The sequence below is a fragment of the Chrysoperla carnea genome, chromosome 3 (assembly GCF_905475395.1).
Source record: "Chrysoperla carnea chromosome 3, inChrCarn1.1, whole genome shotgun sequence".
Lineage (NCBI taxonomy): Eukaryota > Metazoa > Arthropoda > Insecta > Neuroptera > Chrysopidae > Chrysoperla > Chrysoperla carnea.
In genome coordinates this window covers 89,692,980-89,716,141 of record NC_058339.1, presented here as the reverse complement: position 1 = coordinate 89,716,141, position 23,162 = coordinate 89,692,980, and the positions used below count along the sequence as shown (strand labels likewise).

General features: G+C 29.9%; 4 protein-coding genes across 4 annotated transcripts; all 4 read right to left on the bottom strand.

The window, feature by feature from the left end:
• Positions 1–606: 606 nt before the first annotated feature.
• On the bottom strand, positions 607–3,891 carry LOC123296644. The gene is made up of 5 exons (XM_044878204.1): positions 3,772–3,891; positions 3,052–3,140; positions 1,958–2,227; positions 1,616–1,735; positions 607–999 (listed from the first exon to the last, which is right to left on the bottom strand). Exons 1-5 carry the CDS (start codon positions 3,830–3,832, stop codon positions 661–663), a joined length of 879 nt encoding a protein of 292 aa, XP_044734139.1. The 5' UTR covers positions 3,833–3,891; the 3' UTR covers positions 607–660.
• Positions 3,892–5,226: 1,335 nt separating this feature from the next.
• Positions 5,227–9,129, bottom strand: LOC123296338 (trypsin-like). Its single transcript, XM_044877800.1, has 5 exons — positions 9,051–9,129; positions 8,866–8,960; positions 7,683–7,934; positions 6,699–6,821; positions 5,227–5,634 (listed from the first exon to the last, which is right to left on the bottom strand). The coding sequence occupies exons 1-5, from the start codon at positions 9,112–9,114 to the stop codon at positions 5,227–5,229; spliced, it is 942 nt and encodes a 313-aa protein (XP_044733735.1). The 5' UTR covers positions 9,115–9,129.
• A 1,493-nt stretch (positions 9,130–10,622) lies between these two features.
• LOC123296337 lies at positions 10,623–16,791 on the bottom strand. Its single transcript, XM_044877799.1, has 6 exons — positions 16,671–16,791; positions 15,562–15,659; positions 14,351–14,608; positions 13,724–13,812; positions 12,453–12,519; positions 10,623–11,060 (listed from the first exon to the last, which is right to left on the bottom strand). The coding sequence occupies exons 1-6, from the start codon at positions 16,729–16,731 to the stop codon at positions 10,623–10,625; spliced, it is 1,011 nt and encodes a 336-aa protein (XP_044733734.1). The 5' UTR covers positions 16,732–16,791.
• A 4,290-nt stretch (positions 16,792–21,081) lies between these two features.
• Positions 21,082–22,927, bottom strand: LOC123295572 (MORN repeat-containing protein 4 homolog). The gene is made up of 3 exons (XM_044876973.1): positions 22,743–22,927; positions 21,386–21,691; positions 21,082–21,307 (listed from the first exon to the last, which is right to left on the bottom strand). The coding sequence occupies exons 1-3, from the start codon at positions 22,750–22,752 to the stop codon at positions 21,153–21,155; spliced, it is 471 nt and encodes a 156-aa protein (XP_044732908.1). The 5' UTR covers positions 22,753–22,927; the 3' UTR covers positions 21,082–21,152.
• Positions 22,928–23,162: the final 235 nt, after the last annotated feature.

Sequence of the window (23,162 nt, the reverse complement as noted above, 5' to 3'; positions counted from 1 at the left end):
ATTGGCGAATAGATTCTAAGCTGTTTTGTACATGTTTTAAAAACTTAAATTGAGAAATGAAAAATTATTTCCTATAAAAATGCATAAAAAATAAAAGTTATTTATTTCAAGAAAAGAAACTTGACGGCATCATGAAATTGACCTTGAGTTTTCAGGGCTATGCAAAAGACTAACTGTTAATAGATATAGAAATTTGAAAAAATTACAAAATAATTCTTTGTAATAAAAACATGTTTGTTTCAAATTTTGTTATTTTCAAAACCGAATTGATTCGTTAGGATGCTAAATTTCTACTTACAATTTTTTTTTCCGAAAGCCACAAGATTAATATTTTGAAAAGCGTATTTGGATAGGGGGAAAGTTAACATTTACTTCATCCCGAAGAACAATATCAAATTCAAGGATTCAATCCAGTTTGTCACTTTGAAACAAGCAACTTTTACTTTGACCATTCCCTTCAAATCCCTTATAATTATATTATATATTATTATATTATATATTATTATATTATATATTATTATATTATATATTATTATATTATATATTATTATATTATATATTATTATATTATATATAAAACCATTGATTAGCGAGGAAAAAGTGGGCTTCTATCAAAAATTGAAAGGCTATATGTGTTATATCAAATACAAATTTAGTGTTTTATTTATTCTCAAATCCTGTTATCCAATTGTCAGAATTGGACAATATTTGCATATGCTTTTCTATCCAATGCGCTATACCATAAGATGTAAACGTTGTATAAAAGGTGGTTTCACAATCCTCATCCTCTAACTGGGATCCAATACCATATAAATATCCGTTCACGATAGCAAGTGCACCTTCTTGATTTTTACAATTATAGGGTGTTTCTAAACAACTACTGGTACATAGCGGCGGTACGGGATCAGCGAATATTCTCAAACTCTTCATCTTCAAGCCACATTCTTTTTTCGCCATAGTTTTCGTATAATCGATGGAAATTTCTTTACGATCCTCATTCTTAACAAAAACAAAAAGGTACTTGCAATATTTGGCGCTATTCGATGCGTGCAGAACCATTTAGCACCGCTCGCGGAACTTTTAATTTCAATATAGCTCTGTGAAAATAGTACTCCCTTATGTGAATGTTCATAAAATGCTGAATAAATTCGTTTGCCCACCCAAAATTCTGAATTTAAAGAAAATTTAAATCTGAAAGAAAAACAAACGTAAATGTTCGTGAATGGCATCTTCCTTTGGAAGAAAATTTGCATCTGGAGGGTGCTGTTGTTATAATTTTTAACTATGTCATAATTTATAATTATAGAGGGTGGACAAATTTTGGGTTGGAAAAAATTGTTTAAATGATGGACAAACGAATCCCATTCCCATGTGGGGGTGTTATTTTCACGGAGCTATTCAATATTGCTTTGTTTTATTATTAATTTGAGTTTTCACACAAAATGATATACACATCATTTATGTAATAATATTGCCTATAATTATAAATACAAAATCTCATTATTTTACAAATACAGGCAATATGTTCAGAAATAGTAATTGCCAATCATTCCAGAACTTACAGGGAGCCGAAACATATTTGATGGCGTTGAATTCCCGGTTTAGTTAAACTTACCTTTTCCCATCCCACTACTGTTGCATTCGCTTTTTTCCACTCTGATAAATATTCCCAATTTTGGGTATAACATATTTCGATCGAATGGATTGTTATAGAAGTTATGAGTGACGGGATTACCTGAAAATTAATTTTTAAACTGATGTCATTTAACGGATAATAAAAATTAATCTGTCAGTAATAAGCCATGCTTTTCAAAAGTTTTTATTTAGCTTTTGAGCTAAAACAAGACGCAAGACCTTTTAAAAATTCACGGAATGAGGAGGCGTAAAAAAATCTGTCACCTATTTGGCTATAAATAATTTTTAAACATAAAAGTTTACATATCAAAAGTTTACATACTTTAACCATTGCAATATTGTAATCAGGGTTGCCTTTTTCATACAAAGGATGGACAGCTTTGTTAACAACAAGTGTTGGGACTGCGGGATTCATAAAAGAATAAGTGGCCGTATCTCCAGCACAAACTATATAAAATTTTTTATCTTGTACACATTTTGCAGTTGTTAATACCAGTATCTCCGAAAGCAAGGCTCCACTGCATTCAAAATTCCAACCATCAACTTCGAAATATGTAGGTTTACGGACTTTTTCCGTCGAATAAATTTGAACCTGATTTTAAGGAAAACTAATTAATAACTAATAAAATATTTTAAACAAATTGTTTCAATATCATGAGTTACATGTTTTAAAATTTCGTGTAGCGATTTCTCTTTCCAAATTTAAGAATTTTCTATGTAATAGTTTCGTATACTGCGTTTTATTAGACTTTAACTCCCTGAGTCATATTTGGGCGGCACATTTAAAATTACGATAATGTAACACTTTTATCAGACTTCCAGGTCTAGGGTCAGGCGTGGTATTTGATAGTAGTTTCAGAACCGCTGGATATTATTGAGGCTGTTATCAAGATCGTAATTCTTTTCGAAAATTAACATACACGAGGAATTCTTTTAAATGGCAACCGAAAAAATTTCACCCTTTAATTCCTGGGAAAAACCTGCGGAACAAGCTTAAAATTGGTGAATTTTCATTGGAGTTGATATTCAAATGAGAAGAAATTTTAATAAAAAAATTCAAATAGCAGTTTGTCCAGCACTGAAAAAAAAACGCGTGCGTCGCCAAATACTTTGAAATTCCAATTTTTGAGGTCTTCGAAAAACTAAAAAATTTCTTAATTTTAAATGTTCGATAAAATATTTTTTGCATTTTTATTCAATTATCTTCTTATCTGAATAGCATTCACAGTGGATACTTAAATTTAAGCATGCAATTAAAAATTTTCCAAATCTACTGGAAAGGGAAGTTCTCTTGCTCTAAACTTTTTTACATAGGGACAGTTTTTAAGCAGTTGAGTATTTTTTTAAGCAGAACAGTATTTATGATCTTGATAACAGTTTGTAAAACTTCCAACCAAACATTTGTTATGTTTTTACCGCATATGGATGCTGCACCACATTTCCGTAGTATTCATATTCCTGTCGTGGAACTTTGGAGGTGAAATTTGATAATGGCCGTATAAAACCTAAAACAAAAACGAAAACACTGTTTTCAATTAAGGTCCAATTAATTACAAGCTGCATTAATATGGCCTTTTTTGGCCATAAGAGAAAAACATTAATGGAATTTCGCTAGACATATGATAGTCGAATTTATTAGTCTAACGGTAGTTGTGATTGAAAGTATTTTCGATAGTCTTTTTAATACGACTGAATTTCATTGCTTATTGAGTTTACCTTTTTTCTTTATTGAACTTAGTTGAAGGCGAAGTACGTCTTGCGCCTAAGAACGGTTTCCATAATTAACGCGGGATGCGTATTAGTAAAGCAACCTATTTTCAGCCATGCAAATTAAAATTAAATTTTTTAATTACAAAAATATATTATATTAAAATTACAGCTCCACTAAAATGATTTTAATACGTTTCTTTCATAATTGGAATAATATTTAACGCGGTGTTAGCAACGACAAAACTGCTTGGTAATTATAATTTATGCTAAAAGCTTATGAAAAATGATTTCAAACAAATTGTCTTAATATTGATTTTAAAAGCAACATTAATTTCAGTAAGAAAAAAAAAATTAAACTATCCAGCCGTCTTAAAATCGTGACGTAGCACCATTATCAGAATAATGGAATTGGTTTTGTAAACTTACCAACTACTTTTTTAGTCAGCTCAATGTTAAGAATTATGAGTAAAAGTCGTTTAAGCTCCATAATTTAAAATTTGTTTTTCTAAGCTTAATCACTCGTCAAATATTTTCTGAATATTTGTAATTATAATTTGATGCTGTATAGTTTCGAATTATATTTGTTTTAGTTCGTAAATAAATTAGCCAAAGTTTTATTAATTAGTTGCAATTACTTGAAAATAATTTGCATGCTTATAAAATGGTTAATAAAATTTCTACACACGACTATTCACAATCTTTATAAAACAGTAAAATTATTTTGTAGCGAATTTCTTCTCCAAGGAAAATGACCTATTGGATTTGTACCGGCAATAGAATTTCAAAAGTTTATAAACCTCGTAGACATGTAATTTTGGTAGCATTATAATAGCTACTAAAACAGGCCAACACGTGCTCATTTCCACTAACCTCGTACGAGTTGATTAAAGCAATTAAGTTCCAATTTTGCTCAACATTTTCACGTGAGGTAGCGAAGCAGAAATTTTACTATTTTTCAGTGCAATGAAAGCTTGAAATTGCACCATATTTAGTGGCAAACCGCCAACTGGCGAAAATAATTCGTACTAACTAAAACAGGAAGTGGGTCCCTTTTCAGTAGTTCTAATTTAGACAAATGGATAGCAATATTGTATTTACTATTTTTAAAGGCCAATGAAAATATTCTAATCAGAAAAATCCCGCCAGCTGGTGATAAAATTTCGTATTAATTAAAAAAAAAGTAAACTGCTTTTTCAGTAGTTCAATAGGTATTGAATTACGACAAGTAAAAAATTCTGACAAAAAATTGGAGCTAACTCAACTCAATCCCACTAAGCTTGTACGAGTTGATTAAATTAAAAATTTAGAAAATGTGTGTTCCAATTTCGCTCAAAATTTTAATGTAAGGTAGAGCAGGGGAAATTTTATTATTTGTGATTAAAAGCTTAATATTTGCACAGTATTTCTTGGCGAAAATTTTTTTATTATAGGGATTTATTTACGAAAAGTACAAAACTATTTCAAAATAGTATGAATATGATGGAAGAGCTGTAAAATTAAACTCAAAGTTCAGATCCTATTTCAAAAAAATACAATAAAAAAAGATTCTTCAAATCGTGTTAATTTTCGAGTAGGTTGGAATTGTTGTTTAAAGGAATTCAAAAATTGTTGTTGTCCGTTTTGTCAAGATTAGAGTCTCGAACAATTTTTAGGCGGTTTAAAGGGCAGTTGTTTAGGAGAAAATGTTTAATTTTTTTATGATTTAGAGCAATAATAGCTTACCCTTTAAAAAGTATTTTAAATCATCATTTAGTTAAAAACAAAAAAATAAGTAAATAATTGAAAAGACAAATTTATTTGTTTCCAAAATATGTCCTAAATATAAACATAAAAATTGGAAAAATAGAAAAAATTAAGGAAAGCTTTTTGGGAATTATTCATTCATCCGTTCAGATTTGGTATGGATCTTTGAAGTTCCTTTCTTGTGGCCTCAATCCAATGCGCTACTCCATAATATGATAATTTTGAATGAAACCAATAATTGGCGTTTTGACAAGTGGCATGTCCCTTTTCTTGATATAATATTCGTGATTCAATTCCAAATAACTGGTTGTTCTTGACAAACAGTGCACCAATTGAAGGACCACAAATTTTCTCAGACGAGCCTCCATTTTCTACTGTATAATCTGGTGTTTTTAAGCAAAAACCAGAACATATACGATGTTCATGCATTTGATGTTGTAAGGATCCCTCAAAGATGGTAGAATGAGTTTTCCAAAGGTTTGAGCAAATATTTCTGTTTGTAACTTCTAGTTTTACCTTTTCGATCACACTGCCCTGTCTGCCATTCTTAACAAACAAAAAAAGGATTTAAAATACACTCACTGGCACAGAATTTCATCACAAGTAAAAAGAGACCATTGGCTTAGTAAGTAAAGAAAGGTAGCCACTCTTACACACAAAGTAATAAGAGTATCTTTCTTCTCATTGCCTCAGTGGGATAAAAACCATGTAACGTACAAATTTAAAAATATACAATACCTGTATATTTTGTTTATAACCTAATTTGCTCCCTCACGGGTACACAGTGAAAAAATGTTTCAAACAAAAGTTGTATATTTTCTTATAAGGAACATTTTTACATCTAAACTTTTGTTCTTTCTCTTTCTTTACATTTAAATTTTTATACCATGCATATATGTAATATGCAAGGTATACTTAGTTTAGTCCCAAGTTTGTAACGCTTAAAAATATTGATGCTACCCACCAAATTTTTCATATAGGTGTTCATAGAATCACCTAATTAGTCCATTTCCGGTTGTCCGTCCGTCCGTCCGTCGGTGTACACGATAACTCAAAAACGAAAAAAGATATCGAGCTAAAATTTTTACAGCGTACTCAGGACATTATAGGTCAATTGGGTCTTGGGTCCGTAGGACCCATCTTGTAAACCGTTGGAGATAGAACAAAAATTTAAATGTAAAAAATGTTCCTTATAAAAGAATAAAAAACTTTTGTTTGAAACATTTGTTTGTAAACATCGCGCAAATTAGGCGGAAATTTTATAGTATGTTCTATCTATACTTGAATATCAGGTGGGTCACATGCATGTATGTGTTATGTATAAAGAAATCAACACTGGCTATGCATGGTATTTCAACAATTAACTCAGTAAGTTGTTTGTTTTCACTTGTTTAACTCAATTTCTGCGAAAAATAAGTATATTCTAAGTGCAGCAAGCAGAATATTGGAAATTGGAAAGAAGGATAATATAAATACCTAGGCCAAATTTCGACATAGTGTTCACAATGCAAACAGAAGTTACTTAGCCTCTGAAATTGGTATATTTATGAAATTCTAGCTCAGATTGGCGTATCAAGTACTTTAGAAACAATCGAAACAATCTGGCTTACCTCCATCCATCCAACTATTTCTCCAGATATATTGAATTTGATATGTGCCTTATACTCCCAATCGCAGTTCCAACATATACAGATACGTTTAATTTTATCTGTGTACGTATATGACCTTTCCAACTGAAAAAAATTTAATAAAAACTAAAGAAACAAAAACAAAAAATTATCTGAACAATTTATTACCAGGCTTTTGTCCTAAATTTGAAAAATTGGTTTATGCGTTACAGAATTAGTATCTGATTAACACCAATAAAGTATTATTTAAAAAAAAATACTTTTTACAGTAAGTATTTTGTATTTAAAAAAACCAAGTCAAATTTACTTCTAAAATAGTGTAGACTACCATGGCGTCTTGAATGACAGTACTTGACATACAATCATTTTTGTTTATGCAAGTTACAAGTACTTGCAAGTTTATCTTTTTGTATTTGTAAGCTTTCATAGGTATTCATATGGCGTGACGTAGTTCCTTCAAAGTACATCTGATTGGTGTTTGCTGTAACGTGATCGGATGTATAATTTTAAATAATTTATGTTTTTTAAATAATAATAATTCTGGGATTTTATAAAAATTAATTTTGTGTTTTGTTATCTACATATCATGATTAATCATTTGAAACTTTATTCAACCGTTTAATTCTTAGTAGGCAAAAGCGTATTTGTGTAAGTACCTATATAGAGGAGTAGAAAATGGATTAAAACAGAATATGTTTAGAGGCAAGTCTGCCATATTTGTTCTAAAAGTCTGTATAAAACTATAAGCGCACACCATAAACGTAAAAATACCTAATTTGTTATCCGATGGTACAGAAATTCCAAAAACGAAGACTAAATATTATCGCAAACTGCATAATGTTACGATTAATTTCATAGTTTTTTTATAGCAAAAAATGCATTTTGATTGTGATATTTTAATTTAAGACTTCAAAAAATACATAAATGTAAATTTTGTTTCTTGATACTGCACCTTTTCCTATTTACCTTAAGCAATGCAACATTGTATTCAGTTTGATCAATATTCTCGAATAATGGATGCAATCTTTTGTTAACAACAAGTCTCCAATTCAGAAAATTATACGTTATATTTTCGCCAGCATTAACACCATAATATTTCGTGACATATACACAATGCGCAGCAGTTATTATTATCTGAGGTGCTATTAAGGCTCCAGTGCATGTATACTGCCAGTATGGATTTCCTGTATCTTCTCCTTCACGTTTATAAATTTGAACCTGGTATTTAGGAAATTCAAATAATTATTAATACGCACACATTTTAGGCAGAAATAATTTTATACAATCAAATCAATTTTCATATTTGGACTGTTCACAAAAGCAGAGATCCGAACTGGTGGATGAAATTTACTTGTTGTGATATTGAGGTAAATTTCTCTTGACCAGCAAAGTATAATAGAATATCTGACGTCAAGATAAACATGACGGCTTTACTCTCCATTTTGGCCTAACATATTCCAAGGTACTTTGCTTGTAAAAGCCGTTAAAAAAATTTAACGACATCTCATTAAATCGGTTTTTGATCTCGAAATCAAGCTATTCGTCTGTATAATTTTATAAAATGTAAAACAATCAATTCTATAATGAAGAAATATGGATCGAATTTTGTAGCCGCATTAAAAAAAGTATTTATTGAATATTTGTCCATATTCTCTAGACGAATTGTTGCTTTGAACCTTAGACTCTTAGAAAAGAATGAATAAATTGAATCGAATTGAAATAAAAGCCCTCCATAAGTTTTGACGGTCTGAGATGATAAAGAAGTGCAGTCGAAATAAATTATGAAATAAGTCTCTCAGACCCTCACCCTATAACTTTCAATATAACAAATTTTACTTGAAGAAATTTTCTCAATAAAACATGCTTTTCGAGTAAAATACTTGTATTTTGATAAAAACCAAACCTCGAAAATTAAATGGTTTAATACCTATGATTAGTATACACTGTAAAATAAAGTAATAATTGCAAGTAAAAACTTTCTTGGTTCAAGGAAATTTATAAACATTCAAATACCAATTTTCTTGAGTTAAGCTTCGAGATCCTTGATTCAAGACATATTTACTTGTTATAAGAACATCAACAGCCAAGTAAAAGTTTTACTGTGTATGGTAACATTAAGCTAGTATATACAATTGTGTTTTTTTTTTACCGCATATGGATGGTCTTCGATTCTCGCTCTGGGTTTGTCTTGTTGTCGTTGTATTTTGAAAGTGGAATTTGATATTGGTATTAAGAAATCGATCCCTTAAATTTAAATAAATAATTTAGCAAATAAGTATAAATGTAGAAAAGAAGAAAATTTTTTAAAACCATAAATAAATTTTGAAAACTTACCAACTACTTTTGAAACAAAGGCAATGTTAAGAAATAGAAATAACTGTCGTTTAAAGTCCATCATTTTAAATTTGTATTGAAAAAAACACAGTTAAGAAATAATCTATAAATTACTTATATCCAAAACTGTATGAATACAAAATTATACCAATTTGTTTTGGTTTCCGCTTTTAGATCGTAACTAAATTAGTCAACGATAATAATTAGCCGTAGTCAATGGTATTAGTTTTTACTTACTCGAAATATTAGCATGCTTATAAAAATGGTTTTTATTATTCCTGGTTAATGGAGTACTGAGATATCTCATCTTCAGAGGTTGATGAAGTAGTTTATTTCTGCTTTTATTCGGTTAGATGGATGCCATTTATTAAGGTAATGCCAGGTTTCTATTGAAAGGCGAAGCAAATGTGACGCCAATAACAAAGACCTTGAAATGTGGTAAAGACCTCCAAGTAGCAACAAATTTTACTAAAATTTTTTCAAATACGCTTCTTTAATGAAATTTTCAGCTAGGGAGGGGGGAGACCGAATGGGACACTACCTATATCTATACATGTAATTCCAATTATTGCCCGGTTATGGTTTAACCAACAACTTAATATATTTTTTTTTGCATCCTTGAATCCATTTTAAATTATTTTGGCATGACTTCTCTGTATATATATGTACTTCGCAAAACTTAAAAAATATTAGCGTTGTGTTGAATTGTTGAAATTTTGATTTTAGAATCATCGGTTCACATACAATAAAGATTTATAGAACCAAAATCTTATATTTATAACTTTTTTTAGTCTAATATTTGTAGATATATCGGTGATCTTAAATTCTTCATTACTTAGTAATGTAAACTAGATTTAGTGACTAGACTATCATAATATCTTTCTTATACACATTGCTAAATGTACATATATGCATTCTATCACATTTATTCATGCAGCTAAGGAAATGATTTTAAAAATTGAACATAAACATTAGCAGTAAATTAACGAATTTGTCGGAATAATCGGAATAGTAATTTTTCAGCCTCTATTCCTCGTATTTTAGGAATAATATTTTTCTTTGCGTTCTTTAAGGTTTTTCGCATTTTTATAGCCATTTTTATGTACGTTCAGTTACTTTTTTCTACCGAAATATCATGCTTTTTCAACTGACTTTTTGTTAGTTTGTGAATTGAATAATTTGTAAGGGGAAAATATGACCCTAAATTAGTTCGGCCGTCACATGACTAGTCAAGTTAACAACTAATTTATATTTATTGAATTTAAATCTAAGATATGAATAAAAATAATATTTGTATCACGTAAATGTTTTTTAATGCTTTAAAAATACCATAATAGATAAAATTTATACGTCAATTTGACTAATTTTTGACGCGTAAAAGTAAAAAACCAAAGTTTTTTTATGTTTAATGATGTAGCCCCACAGTTAAGCTTTTTTTTCGCAATGGGAACCTAATGAAACTTAAGTATCGCAGTATTATATGGTGTCAACAACAAAATTTTATCATTTATTATCATAAAAAATACAAATATACTTGATTATATCTGAAATATGTTTCAACAATTTGAGATTTCAACCCCAATAATACTCTTTGGTATTTTCTATTGGTGTATTTCGTTCACAAGCATTTGGCATGGGAGTCTCGGAATCTTTCAACCATGATGTGGGTCGAGGCTGAAGAGTTTTAAATTCTGTCTTAATAGCTTCTATCCAATGCGCAATACCATAATAAACCAATTTTGTAAACAAGAAAGTCGTGGTTTGTTTACAACTATTACCATCTCCGAGAATTGATGAAATACCCCATAAATATTTTCCTACAAAAAGCAGTGCACCATTTTCTCTGTAACACACATTTGGTATTTTCTGATACGACATCTCTTCTTTACATAAACAGAAAACAGTACAAAAAGCTTGGTTTTGATCACTGCCAGACAATGGAAAGTATTCTTTAATACGATGAACGCATGCAGATCTCCTTAAAATATCAAAATATCCATGATGAAGTTCCTGAATGAACAAAAAACAAATAAATTGTTAAATATTTGGCGTTGCACAAAGATTTCAAGATACGTAGGTAAGTAGGAACAACCCTATATATTATGAATGTGAAAGTATGGATGTTTGTTTGTTTGTGTGTTTGTTACGCTTTCACGAAAAAACTAGGCTATAATTTTTTAATTTTTTTATTTTCTTTTAAGTCGCTTTTAACGTCTGGGTCATTAGCGACTGCGAAGGTAAGCTATAATTTATAAAGAAATAATATTAAAACTAAATAAAAATTAAAAAAAAATTAATTTAGTCTATGACCTTTCACTACGCCATCTATTAGCAGTATTTTGAACCGTAAGTTAAAGATTTCTGTAAAAATTCTGAACTAGATAAATTCATGGCCACCTTTTCTGATACACTCAATGAATCAAGACTATATAACATTTCAAAAAAATTGAAACATGTTCATGTATTTGACCTGTGTAAAACAATCTCTACCCTATTTCCAGTGCTATGGAACGGAGATAAGTGAGAGCAAGAAAGGTGGCGATTATAATGCGGTGGTCTTTACTTTTAAGCCCAGCGAAGTGAGGAAGTTTCAGCGAAGTGAATGAATAAAATAGAACGAAAAATTTGGAATATATATTTATAGAATTCTATTGTTTGATTAAGGCTCTCATGTACAAATTTTAAACATTATTGATTGGCTTGAAACTTTATATTTTCCTGAAGAACCCACTTAAATTTTCATTGGCGGGAAAATAATTTATAAAGAAAAGCGGTTTTCAAGATAATAATGGTTAAAGTTACAACTGAATTTCAAGCACTGCGATTATATCCCTTACTCTATCGCTTTGAAATTCGGATATGTTATAGGTAATCATTTTTTTTTTCTCGAAAATCCTGTTAATTTTCTCAAATTTTATACAGTACCAGATACAGTGGAGTCAGAAAAAATTTCATTAAGCCCAAGGCAGTTCGTTTTTGCCTTAACCTTCGCGTTTCACACATGTAATTATTATTTTACAAAATTCGTATAATACACTCCTAGATATCTCCGGAGAGATTTCTTGAATCGTTTTCCTTATTATCTGTTCTAAATGATCTACATTTCAAAACGACTATTAACATTCCTATTGAACTTTTTCAAATTCTGGGGACATCCTGAACATTCGATGTTAAAATTGATCAGCTTACTTTCAAAAGCAGAAATTTTTATAAAAAAAAGCTTTTTTCGTAAACGATAACGATAAACGTAAACGATATAAAAGAAAAGTTTTCCATATGGAGCCAACTTAAGTAGACACGTTGTATATATCGCCACTCTGTACGCGCGCATCGTAAAAATTAACTCTTAATAATTTTTCTTTCACAATGCTCCTAAAGACGTGTAAAAAGAAATTCACTTACCGTAGCCACGTAATTTCGTAATTTTCCACTACGCCATCCTACTGCCATTCCTTCTATTTTGAGTTGACTGAATGTAAAAATACAAATTAAATAAGTTAGTTATTTTAATTTATACTAAAAAAATTCATAAAATACATCAGTTTCACCAACGGTTCCGGACCATCGTACACGATGTTACATTATGTACTTTTTAAATACTTTTGCAAAAGAATTAAGAGATGCACTCAGTATACCAAACAATAAGTAGAATTTGTAAAGTATTTGTACGACGGTACGGAGTCTTAGTAATACGGTTCCGTTGGTAAATGTTCGGTTACGAAACCCTACATACGAGATCGCGGAACAATAATTGAGATTGATGGTAGTCATCTTATTTTGACCTTGAATTTGGTATTGATAATCAGGATCACTTAAGAGTCAACTCATAATCAGTAAGAGATAAAATAACACTTTCAAACCAAGCTTCCACCGAATAGCTTCCATAGAATAACCGGCAGTTTGGTTAAAAATGAAACTTTAAATTATCATTTTTATTTGAAATATTATCATATGAAATATCAATAATTTTTTGAAAGCTTTTTCTTCATTAATTTGAAACTATTTTTCGAAAATCGAATGCATTCGTAGAAATATGACTTTAAAAACAACAGGCAACGAGTCGATATATATTCATGTATAACTTGAAAACTTCATTTAGGAATGCTCTCTCTATAAAAACAATATTTAATAAAAACAAAGAATTCGGAAAATTTAGAAAGGAAAACCTTGTTTTACCGAACTGTTGAAAAAATATTATGAACAGATTGACTGTTGTTACAATAATAACTAAATTTAAAAAAAATATTTAGAAGAAACAGTTGCATAGTAAAGTTGTAGACCTAGAAGAATTGTATACATTCTGAAAATGAACAGCAGCTTAGTAGATTTGTCAGAAATGGAACTTGAATTTATTTTTTCTTGTATGGAAATAAGTTAAATTTCAAGGTTGGTTATAATTATAAAAGCATTATAAAAGAAAGAATCTGTTTAGTACATTCTTCGATAACTAACTAGAATATACATAAATTATTTTGCTATTTCGTTATTTTTCTAACACGCCGTATATGAGCTTGATAATGCACATACTTCCTGATGTGATCCTGAAAACACAGATCAAATTCCCGGTGAAAATATTTTGTCTCATCTCAAACTTAACAATTTTTATCCGAACTAGTTTTTGTAGCTGATGTATTTTAGGAAATTTTTAAGATATATCGAGTTAAATGGCTCACCTTGAAAACTCCATAATATTTTCCCAATCCTGAGTATAGCATATAATACAAAGGCCAACTTTCGATGATAAATCGAATGGCCTTTCCACCTAACAAAACATAAAAGTTGAATATATGTATAACGAAAAACACATTTCAAATTTTAAATAATCGAGATGAATAGAAGCGTTATAGGGGAAAACTTTGGTCGGAGTAAAAGTTGTTTTACTCGGAGAAAGACATCGCACTCCGATTTTAATTTAACATGGGCTATAGAAATACATTTATTTCCTTCTGATAGAAGTTAAGTTATTATTCTTTCAACGGAAATTTGTGCTTATACGCACGTGTCTTTATGTTATATTTTTCGTAATGATAAGGAAAAAGTAGAAACCACAAAGTTTGATTTTATAAAAACAACAACCAATTTTGTTTAAAACATTTTTCCAAAGGTTGTTAGATACTATAGCAATCGATTTGACGAAAATATATTTCCAAGAAAAGTTCCTCGACCGACTTTGTGATACTTCGAGAAAGTGTGGAACTTTTTCCAAAAAAAGCTTCATGTTAGAAGTTTTTCGCTTGTCCTTCATTGTTCCTACCAGTAAGTTAATAATTAATTTGTGCGGATTCAAGTCTTTTACATACCTTAAGCATTGCCACATTGTAATCAGGCTGCCCCGGTATGTATAAAGGATGCATCCTTTTATTAGTTACATAATTAAAATGTTCACAGCTATGAGTTTCATGTGTTCCAGCATCAACAGCATAAAATAATGTTTCATAAACACAGCTTTGAGCAGTTAATACCACCATAGGCTGAATCAAGGCTCCACCGCATACAAAATGCCAATCATCTACACCGGCGAAACCTTCTTCTTGTCTTCGTAGCACATACACTTGAACCTGATATGATTAGTTTTGTAAAATTTAAAGCAAAAAAAATCAAACAAATGACTGTGTTTTAAAAATCGTGAGTGTGCAAAAAAGAAACTACTTTAAAATATCATACCTGTTTTAAGAACGAGTCTAAATAAGCTACTTTCAGTGAGGTCACAACGACATGCGAATTTTAGATGAGTGTCGAAGGGAGGGGGGAATGAGATTTTTATTAGATCGCTAGAACGTATCACTAATTGTACAAATGCAATTTTTTTTAAGTGAAAGGTTTTTTAGTCACGTTGAACACTTGTTGGGTGAACAAGAATAATGGAACTCGTGTCATCGTCACGCTCCATACATACCACATTGATAGCAATGATTCACACCCGATCGTTGAAGTTAAGCAACAGTGAGCACACTTGGTTCTAGGATGGGAGATCGCTTGAATCACTGCGTATTGTTGCTTTTTTTTATTATTTAAAATAGTTTTTTTATACACACTATAATAATAATTTGAATCTATGAAATTTTAATAAATTACACCTTCTATCATTGATTTAAAAATTTAAAAAAAGATCACAGCTATTCCAAAGTTTTAACTTTTTATTTCTGTCGACAGTCCCAATGACTGACTATCTTTTTTTATCCTGACACTCCTAGTTTAAACAAAAAAGAGAAATATTTCTCAGAGAAAATTATCTGATCTTTGAGAAGTATTTTTTACTCATTTTTTTTTTAAATTTAAGACTGAAGAATAGCAATAAAATCAATTTGGTTTCCAATGCTTCCGCAAGATTTGTATTTTTCTTGTCATTATTTTGCAATATACACCTTGAATTAGACATATTCTGTTATATTTAGCTCTCTAACTTATCGGATTACTTTCTCTACTTTCGGTGAAATTTACCCACGGTATCTTAATAGAAAGTTACAAAGTATAATATTGTAATATTAAAAATATAATTTTGGTTCCTTACCATACACGGGTGATGAGTTATATCCGCTCTTGAATCGATTACATTTTGTCGTATTATTTTGGAGGAGAAATTAGAAAATGGTGGTGAAAAAGCTGACCCTAACAAAATACACAGTTATAAATTAAATCTAAATACCAAATCAACTAACTGTACCAAAATTTTGTTGATAGCATCAATATTTTTAAGCGTTACAAGTTGGAACTAAACTTACTATATCTTGATATATTTTATATATACATGGTATTAAAACTTGGGACTAAACTTAGTATACCTCGATATACTTCATATATAAAATACTGACATCATATTGGACCTAGTTCTCCGGGTAGCTCTAATTTAGATCCTGCTAGGTAAGAGATAGAATAGAACTTTAAATAGTGTCCGACCGAAGCTTCGGCTTCGGCTTCGACCACTTTCGGCCAGAAAAACCACCTTCCAACATTCGGCTTCGGCCTGAATTCAGGCCGTGGCCGAACCTTTGGCTGAAGGTTCCTAGCAAACGTCGGAATTGAACGAATTGTTCTAAATGTTATTATTTTGAAATAAATTTCAAGGTAATTTTTTTAATCATCTTTAGATTGACTTCTAGATCAACTTCTAAAGATCATAATCTCTAGATCAACTTCTAGAGATCAACTTTAATATTCAAGTTTTAAATCATGTTTTTAAACCTTCGGCTTCGGCTCGGCTTCGGCTTCGGCCGAAGGTTGTGCCGATAGCCGATTAATCGGCTTCGGCTTCGGCCAAAAATCGACCTTCAGTCGGACACTAAAATTAACTTAAAAGTTGCTCCTCATAAAAAAATTAAAATGTTTTATTCAAAATATTTTTTCGAAAATCGTTACCTTTCTTAGGAATTTGTTTTAAAAATATGTCATTATTGTATTTAATCGAAAGAAAATACGCTAACTTTAGAAAAATGTTTAAAACAATAGTTATCAAGGATAATAAATACTATTCGTCTGTGTTGATAACTTGTAGACTCAATTTTCAAGATATATTGAAAATCAAGGTCGAATTTTTAGTTTTCAGTTTTTTAAATTTTAAATTTTAAATTTTTGTTTATTTTATGTTTTCAAGGAATCAATTACAAATTTGCGAAAACTTACCATTAACTTTTGAAACAAATACAATATTAATTAGTAAGATTACAAGTAATTTAAGATTCATACTTTCAATTGTTGATCCCAATTTAAAGTCCTTCAAATTCAATTACTTTTTAATCAAAACTCTTTTCTAAAATGTGTATAAATTCAATATTAGATTCGTTTTAGTTTATGCATATATTATGTAATCGAATTATCTAAAGCTATTAATTTGCTTCAATTATCTTAAAATAATTTTCCATGCTTATAAAATGATTTGTAAAATTTTAAACCTGATTGTGATTACGTACAATCAAGGTGCTTTGAAGTTATTATAAACGAGTATTGTCAATTTGATGAAATTTGTTTATTATTTTATTGATGAAAAATACTTCCATCAAAAAAACATTTTACTTTTCTATATTATAAATATAATAAAGTATTGTACATATAAAGTACTCATACATATTTAATTAAACGGCCGCAACTAGATTTTTTTTTTAATTTCCACCGATTAGTTTTGGAGAAATCTAGGAAAACATATCATTTTACCATTAAACCAATGTTAAATATGCCTACTTTTGATTCTACCTAGTCCAACTTCATATAAAAAAGTGAAGCTTTTTATTTAAACTTGCCTTGGTGCTCAAAAACCCTTAAAGAATCTGATGGTGTGACGAATTAAAGTATAGTATATTCTACACTATGTGTTGTTAGTTAAGCATTGGTTAGCATATTTGATATATAACTTTTTATTCCACCTGAAACATTTCCCAAGAATTTAATCCGATCAGTTCGAAATAAAACGCATACATACATACTTACACTTTCACCGCACATCTACAAGAATATTAAAGTTGTAGGATTTCGAATAAACTTCCTTATAGAAAGTCATTGTTTCTACTTCGAAAAAATTACATAAATTATCCTAACATAAATTTCTCAAGTATTTAATGAAAGCCCGGGTATCTTGGGTGTCTCCTTTAGTATTTATTTCCTTGATTATTGCTCATTTGTTCGAACACGCCGTTTAGTAACTCGAGAAGTGGGTGAAATGATTTAATTATCACAGGTAAATTAACATAGTGAATTAAAAAGTTGTTGATTTGATCACCAAAGTTCATATCCTTCGTGTCTTGCTTTTTGATGAAGTTATGTAGTATAAAAGCTTATTCTGATAGATATTCTAAGTTTTAGTCAACAAAGAGCATTACATTGAATACGAATCGCTTGAAAGGTGGTGATCGTTTTAAAAGAATTTCGAAACAATATTTGTTAAACTTAAAAACAGCCAAATTTATTAACCTACAAAACACAATTATTATCTTTGTTGAAGCTATCGAAATCCACATCGACACATTTTGGTCAGTATGTTAATAAAAACAACACTTTTGGCGTTTTGTTTTGCTTCGTTTCAAAACATATATTATTTAAAAAATTAAACAATTCTCAATTTCTTTAAAATTTTTACTATTCTTAAGAAAAGAAGAAATTGTTTAGCGATCAAGTTATAAAATAAACATCTATGGTAGCAACGAAGTATATAAGCATATTAGCATCCATTCCACTTATCAGTTACCATTGTTCCCACTGTATGATTTGAAGTCTACCTTTACACTTCTCACTTTGTTAAAATAAACTTTTCAGTAAGTAACGGTGCGCGGAGTGGCGGCATGCCAAGGTGATGAGGTAAAAAACATATCATAAGGTGATGAGATTTACTTATATGGCACAAAATCACCAAGGTGGTAAATTCCGCATTTGGAATTTTTGAGAATGGTTTTTGATATACAGTTCAATTTTAATCTATGATGGCTACTTTAACAAAAATTATAGAGTTTGATGGTGGATATCATATTCCCGCATCAAATTTGACCTAGTTTTTCGGGTTGCTTAAATAGTCAATTTAGATTCTAAACGGTGAGAGAACACTTTAACCTAGAAAGTTGATCCTCATACAAAAACTAACAATTTTTCTTTAAAACATTTTTTTGACAAACGTTAGCTTTTGGAGGAAATGCGACTTACGAATATATCATTATTGCATTAATCGAAAGAATATACGCTTAAAGCTTATCGATAATTGTAGGTCAAAGTCAAAGACACATTCGAATGTCTTCTACTGCCCTTGACAACCTTTAGCCAAAATACTTTTACGCAGTTAGCGTGTTTTCTTTCGATTAAATGCAATAATGACATATTTTAAACAATCATTTTCTTGGAAAGCTGACGATTTTCGAAGAAATGGCCAAGCTGAAAAATTATAGTTTTTTTTATGGGGATAAATTTCTTATTTTTAGTGTTATTCTATCTCTTACCATTGAGGATTTAAATTGGCTATCAAAGAAACCCGAAGAACTAGGACCAATCTGATGTCGGAACATTATGCCCTTCATTAAACTCAGCAGCTTTTGTATGGTGTTAAAAGATGATAAAAACCATACCTGCCTCATTTTTCACATTTTCACAAACAAATTCTCGCACGCTATCTTGTATTTCCGAAATTGACGCATAACCGTCAGACAAACTTTGCTCTAAATTTTCTGGCAAAATTTTATTCTTTCGATTCACGAAATCATTTTTATAATATAATAATGTACAACAAAATTGTTACTATGTAATAGAATTACTGTGACTTTATATCAAATATTGTTGATGCCGGGCTTAAATAAGTTAATGTCAATAAAGGACTATTATTATTTTAATAAAAATAGTAAATTTACTGATCATGTCTCCGAATCAAATTTACTATCTTAGTGATTTTGTGCCATACGTACTTTTTACTGACTTTCAACAACTGACAGTCAACTGATGATCTTAAAAGGTTTTTTTTTCCTTTATTTTAATCTATAAAAGTTTTTTTTGTGCTTTATAAAAATACATAAAATCTTTACTAATGAACACGGGAGCAAATACAATATATAAATTGAATGCTTTTACTTTATTTTTAAGGAATAAAGTATAGTAATTTCTAGAGCACCTCGTAACAGAGATCCGTAAGGTATAAATATGTTAAAAGCTCGAAATCCAAGAATAGTCAATGAATCTTTATAAAAACTGTTCTAATATATTGTTTACTTAAAGAAGTTAAAAAAAAATTTTGTGCGATCTTGCCCAGGGGGTGGGGGGAGACTCCTTCTCGGGGGTGGAAAAGTTTATGTTAAAAATGATAACGGGAATCTTTAGAAGGATGAATTCTAAGCAAAAAAAGTCTTCTAAGTATATTTCGAAAAGTCAATACTTTCCGAGCTGTTGGCGATTGGACAAGATCGCACAAATTTTTGTTTATAACTTTTTTAAGTAAACTTTAAACAATGCAATCGAACAGTTTTTATAAAGATTCATTGACTATCCTTGGATTCCGAGGTCAGAATCTAACGGATTTCCACTATCGCCAAACTTTTCAATTTACATTTTATGTTTTTCTAGACAGGCCACAAATTGCGAATATTGGGAAATATCATTGACAAGTTAGCTTCCCTAATTTTATCATCTAATCAACTCCTATCGCTCGAGGTACAGCCTGAACTCTTTATAAAATCAGTGAATTCTTCAATGTAGAATTTTTGGTAACTTAAGGACAGGATTTTTGACGGGAATGTAAAAAGTTCTTTAAGAATTATCCAATGAGCTCGATTTTTGTATTTTTTCAGTCGAAATTACATTTAAAACCGATTCTTATAAATAATCTGAAACAAAATGTTGCTGTAGTGATATTTCCAATTTTTTGAAACGGATAGAGTGGATTCCTTGAGTTGGTCTCCAATTTGATAAAATTGAATTTGCATATGGTAATTTTGAAAATAGTTCCTGAGATATCGTTTATAATTCAATGGGCCTAACAGTGAAAATGCTTATTTTTGTAATTTTTGAGTCCTACTTACTTGTCAAAATAAAAAAAACCGTGAACACATGCAAATTAATATATTAAGTTATATATAAATAAAAAATAAAGTTTCGTAAAATCCATTGCAGTGATTTTAGAATGAAAATGCTTATCAATATTCTTGAAAAGATTTTAATTTTTCTCATCGAACATGAAGTAAGGGAAATATATTCGACTTTTAAATATTTAATCAAAGTAGTAAATTTCAAGGGAGCTTATCAAAAAAGAAAATGAAGACAATATTCAAACAATTATTTAAATCCCATATACGATCAAATTTGGGAAACTCATTTTTGATAAAAAAAAATTGCAAAATCTTGCCGTTTAAACCTTTTAGTAAATTCCAAGATCCAATAAATGACCAAGGCAAGGATTATTTTTATTCATTGGTTTAAACTATTGTAACACACAAACCCAATTTATGATCGTCATCATCGATAGGCGCTTGTACAAACAGACAGGGTTCATTAAATTCTCTGGACCTTAAAGTGTAGAAGCTTTGGAGGAAATTTTCGTATCAGGACTTTTCGGGAAAAGTAGTAAAAAATTAAAAATTCCAACTAATTATTATGTTTAGTATTTCAACATACAATCTGCCCTACAATTCCTTAAAATATAGTTTAAGCTGCATCACATTGAGCTCGTGCCATAAGTGCAACTTTTTGAGCACATTGTACCACTTCCGGACAGCGTTTTTTTCGGATTAATCGACAATCTTGGAAAAATCCTTCATTTCGTGGAAATCCATGGCTTCCATCACTAAATGTGACAATTCCTACCAAAAAAAATAAAAATATATATAATTTACACATCGGAGTCTCTCCATTGTGATTAAATATCGAATCTCACTTACCTAAACCCCATATTCGTCCACCACGAAATTCCCCTTCAAATTTCATACCATCCGAACGCCAAAATACCCCGTGGCCATGAAACCAACCTTGCATAAATTCACCTTCATATTTTGCACCATCGGGAAAACACATTACACCCAATCCGGAACACAGGCCATTATTGAAACCACCATCATATCGAGTACCATCAGCAAATTCTAAATGTCCTAAACCATGCTTTTGTCCGCGAGAATTCCAATCTCCGATATATCGACAGCCATCTTCATATTTGTATGCACCAGTTTTAGCGACAGTTGATAATGCAACTAGAATTAAACATTTTAATCAGTCTAGTGTCGAAAATCAAAACAAATATATATATATATCATTTTTATACCCTGTATTTTTGAAAGATATATCTTCAAGGTATACGAAGTTTAGTTCCAATTTGAAACGCTTACCAATATTGATGCTACGAAAAAAATTTTGGTATAGGTGTTCATAAAATCATCTAATTAGTCCATTTCCCATCATCCGCCTGTTTGTCTGTCTGTCACTAAATAAAATAACTCAAAAACGAAAAGAGCTGAAAAATCTAGCTGAAATTTTTCTATAGTATGCTCAGGACGTAAAAAGTAAATGAACAATATCTTGTAAGTCATTCATGATAGAACAAAAATTTAAATGTAAAAAATGTTCCTTATAAAAAAATTAACAACTTTTGTTTCAACCATTTTTTTGGAAATACCATTGTCTTACTTTGAAAGCGAAAATTAGAACAAAAATTTGATGTCTATTTTCTTCAAAAATATAAAAGAAAATTGAGATCAGGAGCTGCGTTAACTAAGCGAACTCAGTGAGAAATAAAAAAAAAAATTTTTTTAAATCGAATAATATTGCATTTTCATTTTTTCAAGAATTTCTATTTCGAAAACTAAGCCCCTAGAGAAAAAATCACAAGAGTACTTTTTTGCTTAAAACTGATTTGAAAATACAAAAATATTTTGAAAATATTAAAAATTTTGTACCTACTATGCGCTTTTTCTAGCGAAACAAAATTCTAGAAAATAATTTTGAAAATTATCAAATTTATCGAAAACCAAAACAGATGGTGCCGGAATTATGGATTTTGTTCAAGGAATACGCACTTTAATAAACATAATAAACACAATCATAATTTTTATTTGATTCAATACTTAATTTCAATGGAAAAAGAACTATCCAAAACTAAGCCGTCTTTTAATCAATTTTTATTTTAATCAACACTAAACTAATTTTTAGGCCCCCTTTTGAGGTAAAATTTATAAAATTAAGTATCCAAATGCCTTACTATCTTACGGTTTAGGTACTAGCATGTGAAAACAAATTTTATATTACCTTCTGACATTTTATTTTGAGATCATTGATTGATAAAAATAAATTTGTAAAGTTATATAAATTTTTAGCACATTTCTTCAAAATCTATCTAGTTTTGTATTGTCTAGACTGTTTGTTGTTCTCTGCTATGATTATTGTAGTAAACTAGACTCGAACTTTAAAATAAAATAAAATATGTAGGAATAACAATCCTTAACATAGATAAATATAAAATAAAATAGTAAATGTATAGTTGAGTTTTGTTTTGTTCATCATCAACATGTGTGGATGTAAGTTTTCACTTTACCTAGAAAACGAATACCAAAAACATTTCTATGGTTTTAAGTTAATTAAATAATTGTTGTCTATTTATGTTGTTTGAGAAGTTTGTAAAACCAAAGGTATTCATTCTATTCTTTTATGTGAATAGTACCTACCATG